The 16,866-nt window shown below is 37.5% G+C and overlaps 1 protein-coding gene across 10 annotated transcripts; it reads left to right on the forward strand.

Annotated features, from left to right (window-relative positions):
* Positions 1 to 916: 916 nt before the first annotated feature.
* Positions 917 to 6,160, forward strand: LOC103712753 (F-box/kelch-repeat protein At5g15710-like). 10 transcript variants are annotated; one of them, XR_005512247.1, is made up of 4 exons: positions 917 to 1,019; positions 1,683 to 5,273; positions 5,387 to 5,445; positions 5,623 to 6,160. XR_005512247.1 is itself a non-coding variant. In XM_026806805.2 (2 exons), exon 2 carries the CDS (start codon positions 1,709 to 1,711, stop codon positions 2,963 to 2,965), a length of 1,257 nt encoding a protein of 418 aa, XP_026662606.2. In that variant the 5' UTR covers positions 917 to 1,019; positions 1,683 to 1,708; the 3' UTR covers positions 2,966 to 6,160. The 10 variants fall into 10 exon arrangements, 1 of the variants encoding a protein (XP_026662606.2); XR_005512248.1 differs by having other exon boundaries at positions 5,680 to 6,160; XR_003386733.2 differs by having other exon boundaries at positions 1,683 to 3,552; positions 5,207 to 5,273; positions 5,387 to 6,160.
* The last annotated feature ends 10,706 nt before the right edge of the window (positions 6,161 to 16,866 follow it).

Genomic DNA, 16,866 nt, shown 5'->3' on the forward strand with positions numbered 1-16,866 from the left:
ACTGCGCATGCTAAGTTTACCAGTCAAGCTTCTGACAATACGGTATGGTGCGCTGCTGCTGGAGTTTGGAGCGGGACCGCGCCTGCCAAGTTTACTCGTCAAGTTTCTGACAATACGGTGTGGCGTGCTGCTGCTGGGGTTTGGAATGGGACTGCGCCTGCCAAATTTTTTTCGCTAAACTTCTGATGGTACGGTGTGGCGCGTTGCTGCTGGCGTCATCGGTAAGCAGATTCCATTCTTTTGGAGATGGGAGAGTTAAGCTCCTCGAGCATCTGCGTTCGGTGCTCATATTCCTCCGGAGATGAAAGAGTTAAGCTCCTCGAGCATCCGCTTCCGATGCTCATGTTCCTCCGGAGATGAGGGAGTTAAGCGTCTCCGATTTTATTTGGTATTGATTACTGGTTAGATTTTGAATACTTATGCAATGTTAATAAGTAATAATTTTTCAATCTTTTGACTCTTTTGTTGGGATGCTATCCGCAATATTTGGGTGGACTCAAATGAAAATGGCACTTTAAATAGTATCCTTATTTCAGTATTTTCGCTTTTATTTGTCTGTTCTCTCGAGAATATCAATTTATCAATTTCTTTTATTCAACTCTCTAGAAGAAAATAGCGCGTCTCTCAACCTCGCTGCACCGTATTTCCCATTATTTCAAAGCATACCTAATACCCCGATACAGACTCGCCACCAACGCCATCCTTGGTGGTATCCCACTTGACCGGCCTGATTCGGTGAGTGTGTCCTCATTCTCACCGCGCTCGACCTAATCCCAACTCATGACAGATACCTCGCGGATCACCAAACACCAAATATCTTCCTACATCACCGCATCGGCGTGGTGTAATTAAAACAATAGAAAAATGCCACGTAGTTTAGTTCTCTCCGCGTATAACGATCCCAAGAATACCGGAAATAGGACCAGCTCGGAATTGAAATAAAACAAAACTCTTGTCAGGGAGCGGCTGTGGGCCGGAGCTCTCGTCCTCGCTCTCCCATCGGAAGAGCTTTTCAAAAGGTATTTCTCCCTTGAAACCCTCAAAGAAAATTCGATTTTTCCGCTGTTTGTTGCACGAGATCATTCGCTTGATCTCGTTGGCATCTGTTTTATGGCTTCTTTGATGACTTTTTCCCCTTTTCGTTTGGATGGTGGGATCGGTTTATCGAATGGGATCCTTTCCATTAGAGAATCGTGAAAGTTAAGGTTTTGTTCCTCGATCGGTTGTTTGTTGTTTCTTTTTGGATTATTGGTTTGAGATTTTTAGGACTTTGAAATGGGCTGTCTGTTTTCCTTTTCTTTTAATTTTGTCGTGTTAAAATTTTTTGATCTGCAATGCGGTGTTTTCTGTCATTCAAAACGGGTTTTTGATCGCTGGGTTGAATTTAGAGGCTAGGGTTGATGAGGCCAGGAATAGTTTCTATTTGAATCATCCAGATGATTGTGATTATCCTCTCGAATTGAAAAATTTTAGATTTTGATAGTGTTGACTTTTATTGGAATTGGATTGCCTGTCCCTATTGTAATTAGCGTATCAGTCGATGAGGTTTTTAAATTTATGGGTTTTGCTGTAAATTGCTAGTCAAGCGGAAAGCTTGCTTGGTAGAAGTGTAGAATTAGGGTTTGGATTTGCCTTTTGTCCTACTGCAGTTAGTATCATGGATTAATGGCTTGCACTCTTAGGTTCTGCACTTTGGATTTCTGAAGTCATGGAAAGATCCAGAGAAGTACGGCTGCAAGTGGTGAAAAATGGCGCCTTTGGAGAAGATGAGTCTCTGAGATGTCCGGTCCCTTTGGCCAGAACTGGATCTCGAAATACAAGCCCATCTCGGCAGAAGGTGATCAAGACCAAGCCCAGGGGTTTTGATGAGGAGACTGTTGCAACATTTGGTAAAGTCATTCATGCTGATATCCAAATGGAAGATAGGATTTGGGCACTATTGCCCGAGGACTTGCTAATTGAGGTTCTTGCTAGGGTGCCTCCTTTCTTGATCTTTAGGCTGAGGTCAGTTTGCAGGCGATGGAATTCGATTCTTCAAGACAGTAGCTTTCTCGCATGTCACTCACAAGTTCCTTCACATGGACCTTGCCTTCTCACATTCTGGAAGAACTCGCATACTTATCAGTGTTCTGCATTCAGCCTACCATTGAAGCAATGGTATAAGATCCCGTTTGGTTTTTTACCAGATTGGGCATTCTGGTTAGTTGGTTCTTCAGGTGGTCTTGTTTGCTTTTGTGGATTGGATGGGCTTAGTTTTAAAACCCTTGTTTGCAATCCCCTAACTCAGACTTGGAGGACATTGCCATCAATGCACTATAATCAGCAAAGGCAGTTGATCCTGGTTGTTGATAGGGCAGGGCGTTCATTCAAGGTAATTGCAGCAAGTGATATTTATGGAGACAAAACACTGCCTACGGAAGTTTATGATTCAAAGCTTGACAGTTGGTTTGTTCATCAGATAATGCCAGCTGTTAATCTATGCTCATCAAAGATGGCATTTTGTGACTCAAGACTGTATCTTGAGACTCTTTCACCACTTGGCTTGATGATGTATCGAGTAGATACAGGGCATTGGGAACATATTCCAGCCAAGTTTCCACGGTCATTGTTGGATGGCTATTTGGTTGCCGGTGCTCAAAAGCGCTTGTTTTTGGTTGGAAGGATTGGACTTTACAGCACTCTCCAGAGCATGCGAATCTGGGAGCTGGATCATGCTAAGACGGTGTGGGTGGAAATAAGTAGGATGCCACCAAAGTATTTCAGAGCGCTGTTAAGGTTATCGGCTGAAAGATTCGAGTGTTTTGGCCAGGATAACGTTATATGTTTTACATCATGGAACCAAGGGAAAGGTCTTCTCTATGATGCTGATAAGAAAACATGGTCATGGATTGCAGGCTGTGCAATCCAGTTGTGCAACAGTCAGGTTTGCTTTTATGAGCCAAGATTTGATACGTCCATCTATTGAGTGCAGAGCTCGGGCATCATTTGGGTGGAGGAAGGTTGTCAAAAGGTGGTATTTGGATAGAATGGCATTCTTCCTGCTTACATCATAATTATGGACAATTTGATCATTTACTGATGAACTAATAAAGTTTCCTTCTTGTGAAGAGGAAATATCTTTTTGTCTACATAACTGAAGAATGTGTAGAAAAGTAAGTAGTCCTACAGGCTTGACATGATCATATCCAAATGTCAAGGTATACAGAAAGTAAGTCAACCTAACAGGATATGGCTGTTGCTGTGGTGGGAGTGTTCTGACCACATGGAGCTCTACTAATTCTGCTTAAGATTGGTCTGGAAATGGGTTGTAAACCAAATGCATCTCTGTCGCAAAAGAAACCATTTTAGCTGCATTTCCTTTGAAAACTTGCTCAATTTAATTTTACCAGTCTGTCTGGCAAGGAAATATTCTTTTACTGTTTTTATAATTATCTGGTTCGACAAACTTGGGTTACCAAGATCAGTGACTCAACAGATACATGCAGTCTGATGATGAAGGCTGTGGTACTACAGATATTCTGAAGCAATCAACACATTCATCAATTCACATTTGTAAGTTTCCATCCAAAGAGAACATATTACAATTCCACTTTTTTTTTCTTTTAGTTGCGTGACCTTATATAATTTTCTGTCTGGTGAGGTTACAGATATGAAGTTCGTACTATTTGCTTGCCTTTATGCTTCTTTTATTGCATAAAACATCTGGAGATACTTTGCCTACCCGAAATAGGTAGATCAAGATTTCAGGATATGGTAAGGGCCCTGTATTAGTTAACTAATTTTAATCTAAATGGCTGAGTGATCCAATCAGATATTGCTTGTTAACTTCTTTTTTTCATTTTATTTGATGTTCATGTTCTTTGGTTTAGAGGTTGTGTGGTTTGGTGTAAGCAGTGGACCAACAATAACATGTTTTGTGATAGGCAATTTCGGCTACAGTAATTCATAAAAAGAAGTCTAAGTTGAATTCATTATCATGTTCTCTAAAGATTTGAAGGACCAATTTGTTCTTGTGCTTCAATCTTGATTATCAATGGTCATTAGAGATATTTAAGTGGATATTTCAATTGTTATGGTGCTATTTGTATGCATCATTGGATCTCCATGCAAAATATCCTCCTTTCATTTGCTTCTGAAGGTAGAAACAAAATTTCCGTTGCCATCCTTCAGCTTATATGGCACCATAAGAGTGAGTTTTAATACTTTTATGCATGAACTAAGGAGGGATTTCGAATGTGCTTAACAAAACCTGATAGGGCACTCTATTAAATCACTTGCCCTTTGAGGTAGAATGTTGTAGGGAAATGTAATTGAATTTTTAAGGAGGGATTTTGAGTATGCTTAACAGCATGATCGGTCACTCTATTAAATCACCTTCCTCTTGAGGTAGAATGTTGTTGGAAAAGGTAACTGAATTTTTATAAATTATATTAACTTTCAAGAATGTGAAAAGTCTCCCTTTGGCTACCAGAAGTTCCAGTTTTATATTTGTGCTAGAGGCTTGTTAGTGATAAATAAGCCAATCCAAAGGGCAAAAATTCAAATGAATTATGAACAAAAGGATCTTCCAGAAGGTTTAATATGTGAATAGCATCACCAAGTTGGATCTTATGATCAAAGGAATTGTATGGTCATAAAATGGATTTAGATCATATGATTCTATTCCGTCTGTATCCAGGGATGAGATTCAAATTGTGCAGAGGGCCATCTTGACCCAAACCATAAGATCCTGACAACAATGCTTGGATGATCTCTCATGTATTTGTCTGCCCACAATCAGTACTTTGCCTGTATTTGCTCGGAATGCAGGGCACTTAAGCTTGTTTTGGTGTGTATGAGACTTTGAAAATGTATCCATAAATTGTCTAAATTCCTTTATTAGTAAGATTTCTCCAGTACAAGTTATATTTCCAAGAATCAAGTGTCTTCCGTAAATGCTGCTTATGAAAATAATCCATAAGGATGAATGCTGTATATAATTTTTCTGTTTTCATTCTCTTAATACTTGTCTAGGTAGCTGAACCGTGATACATTTGCATGATGACAAAACAAACAATATTTCACTCCTACATTGCTCCTGGGTTGGTAGGCAAAGAGAAGAATCATACTCATCCTCAATTATATTACCTGTTTGGTCTTTAAACATATTATCATGGATCTTGAAAAAATTTTATATTCTATCATACCTTAATACTGGTCTGCATAGGTGAACTGTTATGCTGATGACAAAACAAACGATACTGCTGAGTTGCTGCTGCATTGCTTTTGGATTGGTAGGCAAAAAGAAGAATCATACTCATCCTCCCTCGTACTCTCCTGTTTGGTCTACAAACATATTATCATGGATCTTGAAAACTTTTATTAGTTCATCTAACTTTATTTGCAGGGGATCTATATCTGGACCTGCCCATTTTCGCTGATTGATTAGCAGTTGGATTTTCCAAGGTGCTATGACATTTTTCGTTTTTGACTATGATGATTTTGGCCACTCTGGCATAGCAAAAGCATGTTAGAGGATTCATTGGTCTCTGGATGGTTCAAGTGGAGATATTTCTAGAAATAATATAAACTCAAACAAGAAAGAATTTAGCAACCAGAGCTAACTTGCTTCTGTTGTCTCAGTTGGATTCATGGTTCTGGCAGGATTTAGTCCAACACCTTGTGCTGAAATTGTTTCAGATAATGTTGGAGATCTTCTGGTACATGAAGGAAAATTGAAGCACTTCGCAATTCAACTCTAAGTTGCTGCTTTGATCAAAGGAAAATTGGAGGCAGCTTACTGTAACACTGACCTGAATCTTTATATTGCATCAAGTAACATGAAACCCAATTTATCCCATTAGTTGCACGTAGGTGTGACTTGGAAAATAGTGTCCTTGGTTTACTATTCTGCATGTTTAATCTTGCAAATGGTATTCCGATGTTGTGTTTTACACATAAATGCGGCGCTAATTGAGAGACTAAGGGAGTCGGTTCTTGGTGCGCTCTGAGACTTAAGGGTTCGCATAATTCAGCCTTCAAGGGAAAGTTTGAAGAATGTGAAATTCAGTGGTTTGCCTTAAACTGCGTTGTTTCTCGAACTTTCAAAGTCATATTAGATTTAGTTCGAATCACAGAATTGATATAAAAGAAAAAAATATAAAATTGTATCGGCTTGTTATCATTTGTCTTTCTCTGAACTTTCACCAATTAGGGTATGGATTTAGTCGTTTGGCAAAAAAACTGTGTTTCTGTTGCGTGTAATTGTGATACCTGGAGGACTTTAAGATTTGTGGTTGGAGCATTAAACTGCTGTTAATTTACAGTTCACGGCAGCTATCTTGCTCTAGATATCTCTCCGACAGGTATGCCACGATGAAAATCAGGTATGCCGTAGTAGTGTCTACCCTCCTTGGAGACTCAGAATCCTCCACCCTTTCACATATCATTTTTTTATAGACTTCATGGATGTCAGCTATGTTCATTGTACACTTACGAGTCCAAGAATGACTTCATGGATGTCAACTATGTTCATTTAACATGCATGTATTTTTATGTATAAGCTGGCATAAATAATTTTTGCCTTGCTTGGGTAATCAACATTTGAAAATACTTCAAGTTGTCAGGTGTTTGGTAATATACATATGAAAGTGTGCTTGAGACTTGTTATCCTATCTTCCTTCATAAATATTTTACGTCACCCTTTTACAAAACAAATCTCACCAAGTCGCAAGTGTAGTCTCTTGAAAATTAGTTGAAGGAGTGTGATACATGGTTGGCAGTGATTGACTTGGAGAACACTGGAGGGGGTGTTTGGTAACTCCAACAGGATCACCACGGTGATCTAAGATCCTCAGTGATTCGAATGCTGGGATGATTTGAACCCCAGTGATCTAAGATCAATGTATTTGGTAGGTCATGGTTCAGTGATTAAAAATTTCTGGATATTTATGAGTAACTTGTTTGGTATGGTACGGAGATCCAAGATCACCGATTACATAATACCACAAATACTCCTGATATATCTTAGATGGATTTTTTATATATTTTTTAATTTTCATGAATCAAAAATGTGAGTCAATATGCTAATTCTTAGAATAGCTCCATAATTTTGTCACATATTCTACTTTTAGTAGCTCTTATCATATATTTATTAATCATATAAAATATATTATAATAAAATATTAATATATTTGTCAATATATTAATTATTAATATATTTTATAATAATATAATAATATATTTTTACTATAATTTAAAATTATCATTTAATAATAATAGGATAATAATATGATTAGTAATATATTATAATATAATATATATCATTAATATAATGTATAATATCAACATAATATTATATATATATAACATTGACATAATATATTGATGGTATATTGATATATCAATTTTTTTACTAAATTGAAGGGTATTTTTGTCTTTAACTTTCAACCTAGGATCACTATTCTGAGGTAATCTTGGATTTTCGACCTCAAGGACGGGTATCCTATCACCGAGTTGGGCGGTGATTTGAGGAGTGGGGGTGATTTAGGATCACCGCCACGTAGGATCACCGTGGTGCAACCAAACGCGGTGATCTCATCACCTCCACCCACATCACCTTTGATCCTGAGACGATCATCTCATACCAAATGCCCCCCTAATCAAGGGTGATGTGGATGGAGGTGATGAGATCACCATGTTTGGTTGCACCACGGTGATCCTACGTGGCGGTAATCTTAATTCACCTCCACTCCTCAAATCACCGTCCAACTCGGTGATGGGATACCCGTCCTTGAGGTCGGAAATCCAAGATCATCCGAGGGCAGTGATCCTGGGTTGAAAGTTAAAGACAAAAATACCCCTCAATTTAGCAGAAAACTTGATATATCAATATACCATCAATATATTATGTCAATGTTATATATATATATAATATTATGTTGATATTATATTATAATATATTACTAATCATATTATTATTGAAGGATAATTTTAAATTATAGTAAAAATATATTATTATATTTTATATTTATATAATGAAAATATTTAATATATTACTCCTATTTACCTTATTTTTCTAATCAAAATAATTATTAGTATTAAAAAATCTATTATAAGTATAAATAAAAATATTAATTCTATAATGGAAAATAAGATATTTTTATAAGATTAATAATTTATAGGAGTAATAAATATATTTTTATAGAATATATTAATAATTAATATATTGATAAATATATTAATATTTTATTATAATATATTTTATGTGATTAATAAATATATGATAAGGGCTACTAAAAGTGGAATATGTGACAAAATTATGGAGCTATTATAGGAATTAGCATATTGACTTACATTTTTGATTCATGAGAATTAAAAACATAAAAAAAATCCATCTAAGATATTTCAGGGGTATTTATGGTATTATGTGGTCGGTGATCTTGGATCCCCGTACCATACCAAACAAGTTACTCATGGATATCCGAAAATTTTTAATCACTGGATCATTGCCTACCAAACACATTGATCTTAAATCACTGGGGATCAAATCACCTCAGCATTCAGATCATCTGGAATCTTAGATCATCATGATGATCCTGTTGAGGTTACCAAACGCCTCCTAAGAGGTGTCTTCATCCTCGTCGGCGGTTTCAACCATAATGAGGAATCCTGGGGTCATGGAGACCCTAGGGCTCCTCGATAAGAGAGAGCCCCCACCTCCATAGCCCTCCATCCCGTGCAATATCTCCTCTTTTCCTCTCCTTCTTCCTCTTTTATTTTCGTTGAGTTTGCGGTTGCCCGTCACTATGCTTGCTGGAAATCGTGGTCACCAACACCACCGGGGCCGAGTTAACACTCTGATTTTCTTTCACCTTCCTTGTTCGTAGCAAGAGGAGGTACCATTTGAACTAAAGTTTGGTGGTCTATTTTGACATCTCCAATCTGTCCTCAAGCCTTTTTTTTTTCCGCTGCTTTACGCTATAGTGAGTCAAATATCATTGATCTATGAGCTTACCCAACTAATATGCATGTGATATGTTTGTTGTTTGCTAAACTCTTTAGTTCCTGATCTGGTAAATGTTCTTATAATTTGAGCAAATTAATCACTTAGCTTCTTGGTATTGTTCATTATTGAAATGGCATGTTTATCGGAATCCTGGGTACACTTGGTTGAGCATCACGTAAGCAAGCAAAAAGAGAGGTACCTTAGTGTTTAAAATGATGTAGCTGATGCTGGTAGGACTATTCAAGCTTGGGTCATTTTTGTAACAAATCATGCTTTGGGCCTATGGAAAAGAAGGTTGACTAACGGTTTTACAGCTGCAGTTTTTCCTCAATGACCTGTAAAGAAGGAAGTGTAAACAGACTAATGGATTGAATCTGTTATCATATTATATGGAGAAAAAGGAGACAAAGGGGAGTCGTTCTGCTCATTTAGTCCCATCTTCCCTTTTTTAAATATTTTTCTTTGAACTAAGATGTTAAATTTACTTTAAACATTGAAGGCTGTCTTTTGCTTTCTTTTATAAATAATTCTTTGATTCTTAAAATAGTACTTGTAGTTCCTTTTTTTTTTTTTTTTTTAAACTAATCATTTAATTGCATTCTCTCTTTTTAGTTAATTTTCCTTCTAGGAACACGTTCAATATACTTTAATACTTTGTATTAGATATAAATGTATTTTATTTTGAAGGATTAGATCATAATTTTTTTTATAATCAAAAGGCATTTTTTTTTGAATGAGATTTTTTTGTTAATTCATTATTATGCCATTGTTGTTTAAGACAACTGTGTCTAGTTCGCAGATATAGGCAAGAAATTTAAGAGCATTCTAATGACTTATGCCCTGTTTGGGGGAGTTTTTGGAGGGCCAAAAAGTACTTTTTGGCCCTCCAAAGTACTTTTTGATGAAAAATGATGTTTGGTAAAAATTTGGAAAAGCTATTTCAACTTTTCTAAACAACTAAAAATAGTTTTTTTTGGAGAAGCTCCAATTTGGAGCTTTTCAAAAAAAGCTGTTTTTAGCTTTGTCGGGAAGCTATTTTTTTTACCAAAATACCTCAATTTAAAAGATCCTTTTTTTTCTAAAACACTCCATCGCCGCCTCTTCCTCTCCCACCCATCCCACTCCCTCCCCCTCTTCAATGCCACCCTCTCCCTCTCCCCCGCCGCCGCCGCCCTCGATGCCCTTCGCTTCTCCTCCCTCCTCCTCTGCCTCTCTCCCACCGCCGCCCTCGACGCCCTCCGCCTCTTCTCCCTCCTCCTCTGTCGCTCCCTCTCCCCCGCCGACATCCTCTTCCTCTTCTCCCTCCTCCTCTGCCGCTCTCTCTCCCCCGCCGCCGCCCTCGACGCCCTCCGTCTCTTCTCCCTCCTTCTCTGCCGCTCCCTCTCCCCTGATTGCGTCTCCTCTGAAGCTTCTTCCTCCGGCTTCGCTGCCCACGCTCCTATCATCGTGCCGCTGGGAGCTTGATCGCCCCTTTCATGACCGCAGGAGAAGTAAGGCAAGGGAGGAAGAAGGGAGAGGGGAAGAGAAGAAAGAAAGAAGCAAAGAGAGGAGAAGCTTCGGAAAGGAGGAAAAAGAAAGAAGAGAAGGAAAAGGAAAGAAAAAAAAGAAAAAAAAATAAAAGAAAAGAAAAAAGAAAGAAGAAAAAGAAAAAAAAATAGAGAAGAAAAAATAAATAAATAAACTAGAAATAATATTCACGATGCCCGAGGTTTGGTTCGGATCTCAGTAAGCCTCAGGGTCAAACTCCCAGCTTGAATCGGCCCAGTCAGGTTACAAATAGGTCTAATTAAACACAATGGCCATTATAATGTTATAATAGCCACCAGAGGAGGATGATAGGTGCATTATTTAGTGTTATAATGAAGGGCAGTATATTGAACAAATATTTGTATTTGCATCATTTAATTAATTAAATAATATTTAAAATTCAAATCTTTTATTTTTAAATTCTACTGCCAGGAAAAATATTTTTTATTAAGTAAACATTGATTTGGACAATTATTGTTATGACATAATTATAACAGTAATTATCTTAATATTGGATAACTCCAAATTGCACAAAATGAAGCAAAGTTTTTCCATGGAGATCCGTTGTTATAGAATAACACTGTTATCGGAATTATGAGACATTTTTTTGTCAATATTTGTTTATCAAAGAAAAACATTAGTTTCCATATATAAACGTTTATCAAACGGTTGAATTTCACAAAGTTAGACTTGTTTCCCCCCAAATATTCCTCAATATTAAGTGCTCTGTAGTTTTTTTTTTCCCGAAAACTAATACTAACAGCTCACGACTATATCAAATTATGTGGAACACCATTGATAAACTTTATTTTCTTGAAGTCCTATGCAGCAAAGATTCTTTACTTAAAAGAATACAAATGTCAAATTTTATATTTACCTCCACAAAGTTCCAATATACATATTTATCCCTATCCTTTTTGTATATTTATCCTTGTCGGTTCGAAAAGAATTTAAATTATTGTTTGAGAGCTGATCAACCTCTAACGTCTAAAAAGACACAAACTTCTTAACTACTAAGATAGTAGTTTACAATAACATAATATAATGATTTATTTTACCTATAAATTAAAATAAAAATTTTCTACTAGCTTATAACTTATAATAATAGACAATTTTTCCTTTCGATAGAAAATTTAAGAAAATACTTGCTTCATTTTATTCTTTTAAAAGTTTTCAAAATTTAAGTATTTAAAAGAAGATATTGATTAGTTCTGGTACTTCTACTATTCCTCCACATTATATTAATTTTTCATGATTTTTTCTAAAAAAAGATAATCTACGACCATTTTATATTAACTTTGCTATTAAAAAGTAGTTAAAAATTATATCTAAGGTTAAATATACGGTTTAAAGGCACCGTTAGTGGTACAGAATAGAAGGTGGTTGTAGGGTTAGAAAAACAAAAAGAATTTAATCCAAGGATAAATATATAAATTATAACATTTTAGGGATAAAACATTTGTATAGTGATAACACATACAACAATCCCAGAAAAGGGGCAAAAATAGGAAGTGTGCATTTGCAAATAAAGCTGATTGCATTTGGGGTCTCGCACATTTCATGGTTGGAATAAACATCATCGCATGTATATCTTTATAAATATTTTTTTTTTGTATATTTACCCATTAAGGGTATTTTTGTCATTTTAATTTTAAACCGCTAACTTCTTAACGACATTAAATGGCATGGATAGATATACAAAAAAAAAAAAAGAAGGGTATACATACAAAACAAGTGTTTGATAAGGATATACATATAAATGTCACTTTTAAAAGAATATTTATGCAAATTTTAATATTTAGGAGGGTATGTACGAAAGATTTTTTTTCTTTTTAATATAATTGGATTATATTTTTTTCAATGGTACAGTACACAAAAAAAATGATATAATTTAAAATGACTGGTTTCATTCAACTTGTTCAAGAAATATATTAGGAATCTTACAAACACTACATCTACAATGATATTGATAGTCTTTATGCTTGTGCAGCATTTAGTCATATTAGTAGACAATTGCTTAAAGGTGTCATGGTAATAAGATTTGATGGAGGAAAGTCACTTTTAATTTTTTGTCATTTCTCATCACATTCATTTATGCGGGACAATGCCTAGAGGAAATAAACCAAATCGATCATTGCTCTATCCTTAGTGGCAGCTATGCTTGAAATATTTGCCTTCATCACGTCTTTCTCTTGCTATATGTCACTCCCAACTTCTCCTCTTGCAGTGCTCTACTTTTGCACTTGAATTCTTGGCCTTGATCATGTTCCTTCCCAAGCCGCATGTATTGACTCCATGCTTGACATCCATGACATTCGTTAGGTTTTCTGCTTCTTTGCCCACTTTATGCTGTTTCAAAATAAAACTGAGGTAAGAATTCATTTAATTCTTTCTTCTTTTGCCATTGGTTATCCATACATTAATCACGATATTGCGTGTGACAAGTATGTTAGAATTGTAGCGATAAATAACACAAATGTATTTTTTACCAAAAGATAGCACAAATATTTTTTGACTCAACTTCATCTTACGTTGTCCATTATTAGTAATAAAAATTCTCCATATGAGTGCTAGTATCTCATTTTTATGTTAGTATCGGTATTATACTAACTATATATAACTCCATAATTAAGTAAACCTTAATTTTTCATCGATCAAGCTAAACCTATATATAACTCGATTAACCCTGTATTTATAAAATTTTACAAATCAACTGTTCAAACATGAGAACCAGTCATTAATCTATACACAGCAAAGAAAGCAGGGATTAAGTCACTGGTATCAACAAATCCAAGTGATATTAAACCTTCTACCAAGGACAGTCAAGTCCTCTTCTTGCAACCAATAAACTTGACTAGAAATAGCTTCAGGATTTTGCAGCTGCCAAAAAAGGGACCTTGAACCCAATATTTATAAATTCTTTTATTTATCCTAGTTCCTATTATATCTAGGTTTATAATTTTCTAGGTTTTATTAAGGCCATGTATTCCATGGGCCTAGCATTATTTTCACCACTTCATGACTAGGTCCTCCAATCAAAGTTTTAAAAAATCATGCACTGCTGATGGAACATATAAGGTATCATACTTGAAAAGATTTTTTCCTGCATATATACCTTTACAAGTATGTACATGCAGCGAATTTTGGAGGATAAATATGCGATAAGTCATATTTTAAATTGTAACAATAAGTGTGTGGATGATATGTTATTCAGTAGATGGTTGAAAAATGTTAGGCTGGCTCAGCTCAGACAACTTAGGCTTAGGTTCGGTTTGTTAACAGCACTATTAACATGATCGATATAAAGGAAACATTAAATTGCAACGCGATCATAAAAACACAATATACAAATCCTTAAACTTGTGCTATCCGATTACCTTCACGATTTCCGGCGATCGTAATCCCCTGGCGACGGCCGTCGTGCTCTCCTAGGGGGTCTTTGGCCTCCCTAGTCTTGCCACTCCCTCCCCCACACTAATTTGGTCTTGACTTCTATCCAAAGCCACCACCAGCCTATAATTCCCCATAATTGCCAACACCAAGGAACTGTGCTATGTTTGAGGGCAATAGGGTGACCCAAGGGATGATGGGAGGACCTCTGCTTTGACCTTATGGATGGATTTGAACTGTTGGAGAGCCATGAGCTCCCAACCATTAGGAATGGATCAAACCCTTAAGGGCAAGCCATGGAAAAAAGTGGAGCTCCATTGAGGTCAGGTGATCTAGCTCTTAGGTATGGATGGTATTGGACATATATCCAAGGCATTGAAGGGACCCCTTCTAATGACTTTGGGCTTGCCGATGCCCCAAAAGGGTGATGTAGTGGCTCTTTTGGCTTCATAAGGCTTCTATTGTGGTGGCTTGTTTGGATGAACTTCTGAATTCTTTGTTGCCCTTATATAGCTCATTTTAGATTTGAGAGAAGGCTTTATACGGTGGGCTTATACTAATTGCGGCACATGGTAATTCTTGCCTTTATATAGCTCATTGTAGGTTTGAGAGAAGGCTTTATGCAGTGGGCTTATACTAATTGCGGCATATGGTAATTCTTGCCTTTATATAGCTCATTGTAGGTTTGAGAGAAGGCTCTATACAGTGGGCTTATACTAATTGCGGCATATGGTAATTCTTGCCTTTTATATAGCTCATTGTAGATTTGAGAGAAGACTATATAGTGAGCTCATACTAAGTGCGGCTAATGGTAATAAAAAACCGATGCAATATTTTTTTTAAAAAAACCATGCTCATTGCAATTGTTTGTTATTTTATGCATATAAATCCGAAGTCGAGAGAGATATAGGGAGTCTAGATTCAATTACAAATTAATATTGCAGGCGCATTACCAGTTTAGGAGAGGATTTAAAACAGAATGACCTTACCGGGCGCGGCAACTGGTAATAGAAATATGTGGTTTTTTTTCTTAATTTTGAGTAAGTTAATAGATTTGCATTAATACGTACTATATAATGTTTACTCTTGGGAAGTCTAGAAGGTACTCTGAATGAGTGAAGAAATTGATACAACTTGGGCACATAAATTGTGCCATTAATTGGACGAAATGGTAAGTATTTTATTATTTGACCTAAATCAAACAATTTGAAACATAGTATTTTTGATTTTATCCTTCAAGTCATCATTACAAGAGATATAATTTACAATTTGGAAATTAATACAACTTGGGTTAGTTTCCTTCCCCACTTCTTCTCCTTGTTTGACCAAGCTATCTTTTAACTATTATCGATATCTCTTTTTTTTGTAGCTAAAATTGTTGATTGAAAAAAATCCTTTAAGAATCTAAAAAGTTTGTACGGTATCTCATAGATATTTGATTTGATTCTCTCCACATTTTCACACATACCCCTTTTCTTGTTTAGGAAATGCTTTAGCTTTTTATTTTCAAAGTATGGTTTTCCATTTCCTCTTCTTTTTTTTGTCTTTCTGTCTGATCCAAACAAAGAGAAATACTCGAGCCTAGGAATGCTAGTTGATGAGGGGCAAAATGGATCGTCCTACCCTAGTGTGGGACCACCCCATTCCAGCCAAGCAGATCGTAGCGCCGAGCAGGCCAGGTCTCGGACCTCGCCGAAGGCCGAGCTGACCTCGGCCCCTTTCCACAAATCAAGTCGCTGCCACGATCTGCAACAACCTTCTCTGATGACATAATGACGTCTCGGGCCTAAGCTCGGGGGCATTCTGCAGTACCGATCAAGAGCCAAAGAGGCCCCGTTGGCTGTAGGTATCCATAATGACGTCCCGGGCCTAAGCTCGGGGCGCCCTGTAGTGTCGGCCAGGAGCCCAAGAGGCCATGTCGACTGTTCGCAAGTATCTTCGACGACGCGCCCCGATTCAAGCTCGGGGCACTAGGTATCTTCGACGATGCGCCCCGACCCGAGCTCGGGGTGCCAGGTATCTATGATGATGCCATTGACCGCAAGCAATAGCGCCCTCAGAGTCAACTAAGAGCCGAGGAGGCTGGGCCGACTTTAGAGTCCGCCGAGCAGACCTCACCAAATATATGTCACGGTCCCCAAGTCAGCCCGACCTCAGTGCTCACCAAGCTAATTTCGCCAAGTATATGCTGTGGCTTCCAAGCGAGCCCGACCTCGCCCACGACCGCATCCACGCGTGCACCAACGTGCGCACCTACACCCGCATACGTAGCCGTAGATTACAACCTCATTGTGCCATGCTTTACTTGCTGGTCACTCCATGATATGTGTACCAGAGCCATACCTTGTTGCCAGGGACCATATAATGCCATCTCTATCAATGCTATGCTGTTCACAAGAACGGCCTACACCATTTGCCTCAAGCAAGCCATGGCTGCATGCCACTTGGCCAAGGCCATCTCCTCTCATGATGAGGATGGGCCATACCTCTGTCATCTGGGCACCTTTGCGAGGAATATAAATAGCCCACATCAGGTAACGCCTAGGACTTTTGGACCAACTAAGATTTACTCTAACTTAAGCATCGGAGGGCTCTTACCGGAATTCACCGGCGAGGCTTTGTACAGGTACGCCGACATACAGAATGTGGTGTCTTTTCTCCGGCCTGGCCGACGGCCCCTCCGACTCCTCCGTCGTGGTCACCCTCAGGCCAAATTTCAACCACAACACTAGTGCTGCCGAAAAGACCACAATCCCATCTGGTTTTGGGTCCTAACCCAAATCCAAAAGTTTTCTAGCCTCCAAAGTCAGTTTCTTTTCCAAATTAACCTTTATTGTTAACTCCCAACTGGATCCATACAATTGGATCAGGCCAATGCCTCTTATCTAATCAGCTCCTAGCTGGACTAAATAAAAAAAGAATGGATCCCGCTCCTAGAACTCGAACCAACTTGTCAAGTGATT

The sequence above is a fragment of the Phoenix dactylifera genome, chromosome 1 (genome assembly GCF_009389715.1).
Source record: "Phoenix dactylifera cultivar Barhee BC4 chromosome 1, palm_55x_up_171113_PBpolish2nd_filt_p, whole genome shotgun sequence".
NCBI lineage: Eukaryota > Viridiplantae > Streptophyta > Magnoliopsida > Arecales > Arecaceae > Phoenix > Phoenix dactylifera.

Coding starts and splice junctions, on each gene's coding strand:
- LOC103712753 (XM_026806805.2), top strand. CDS start 1,709: ATGGAAAGATCCAGAGAAGTACGGCTGCAAGTGGTGAAAAATGGCGCC.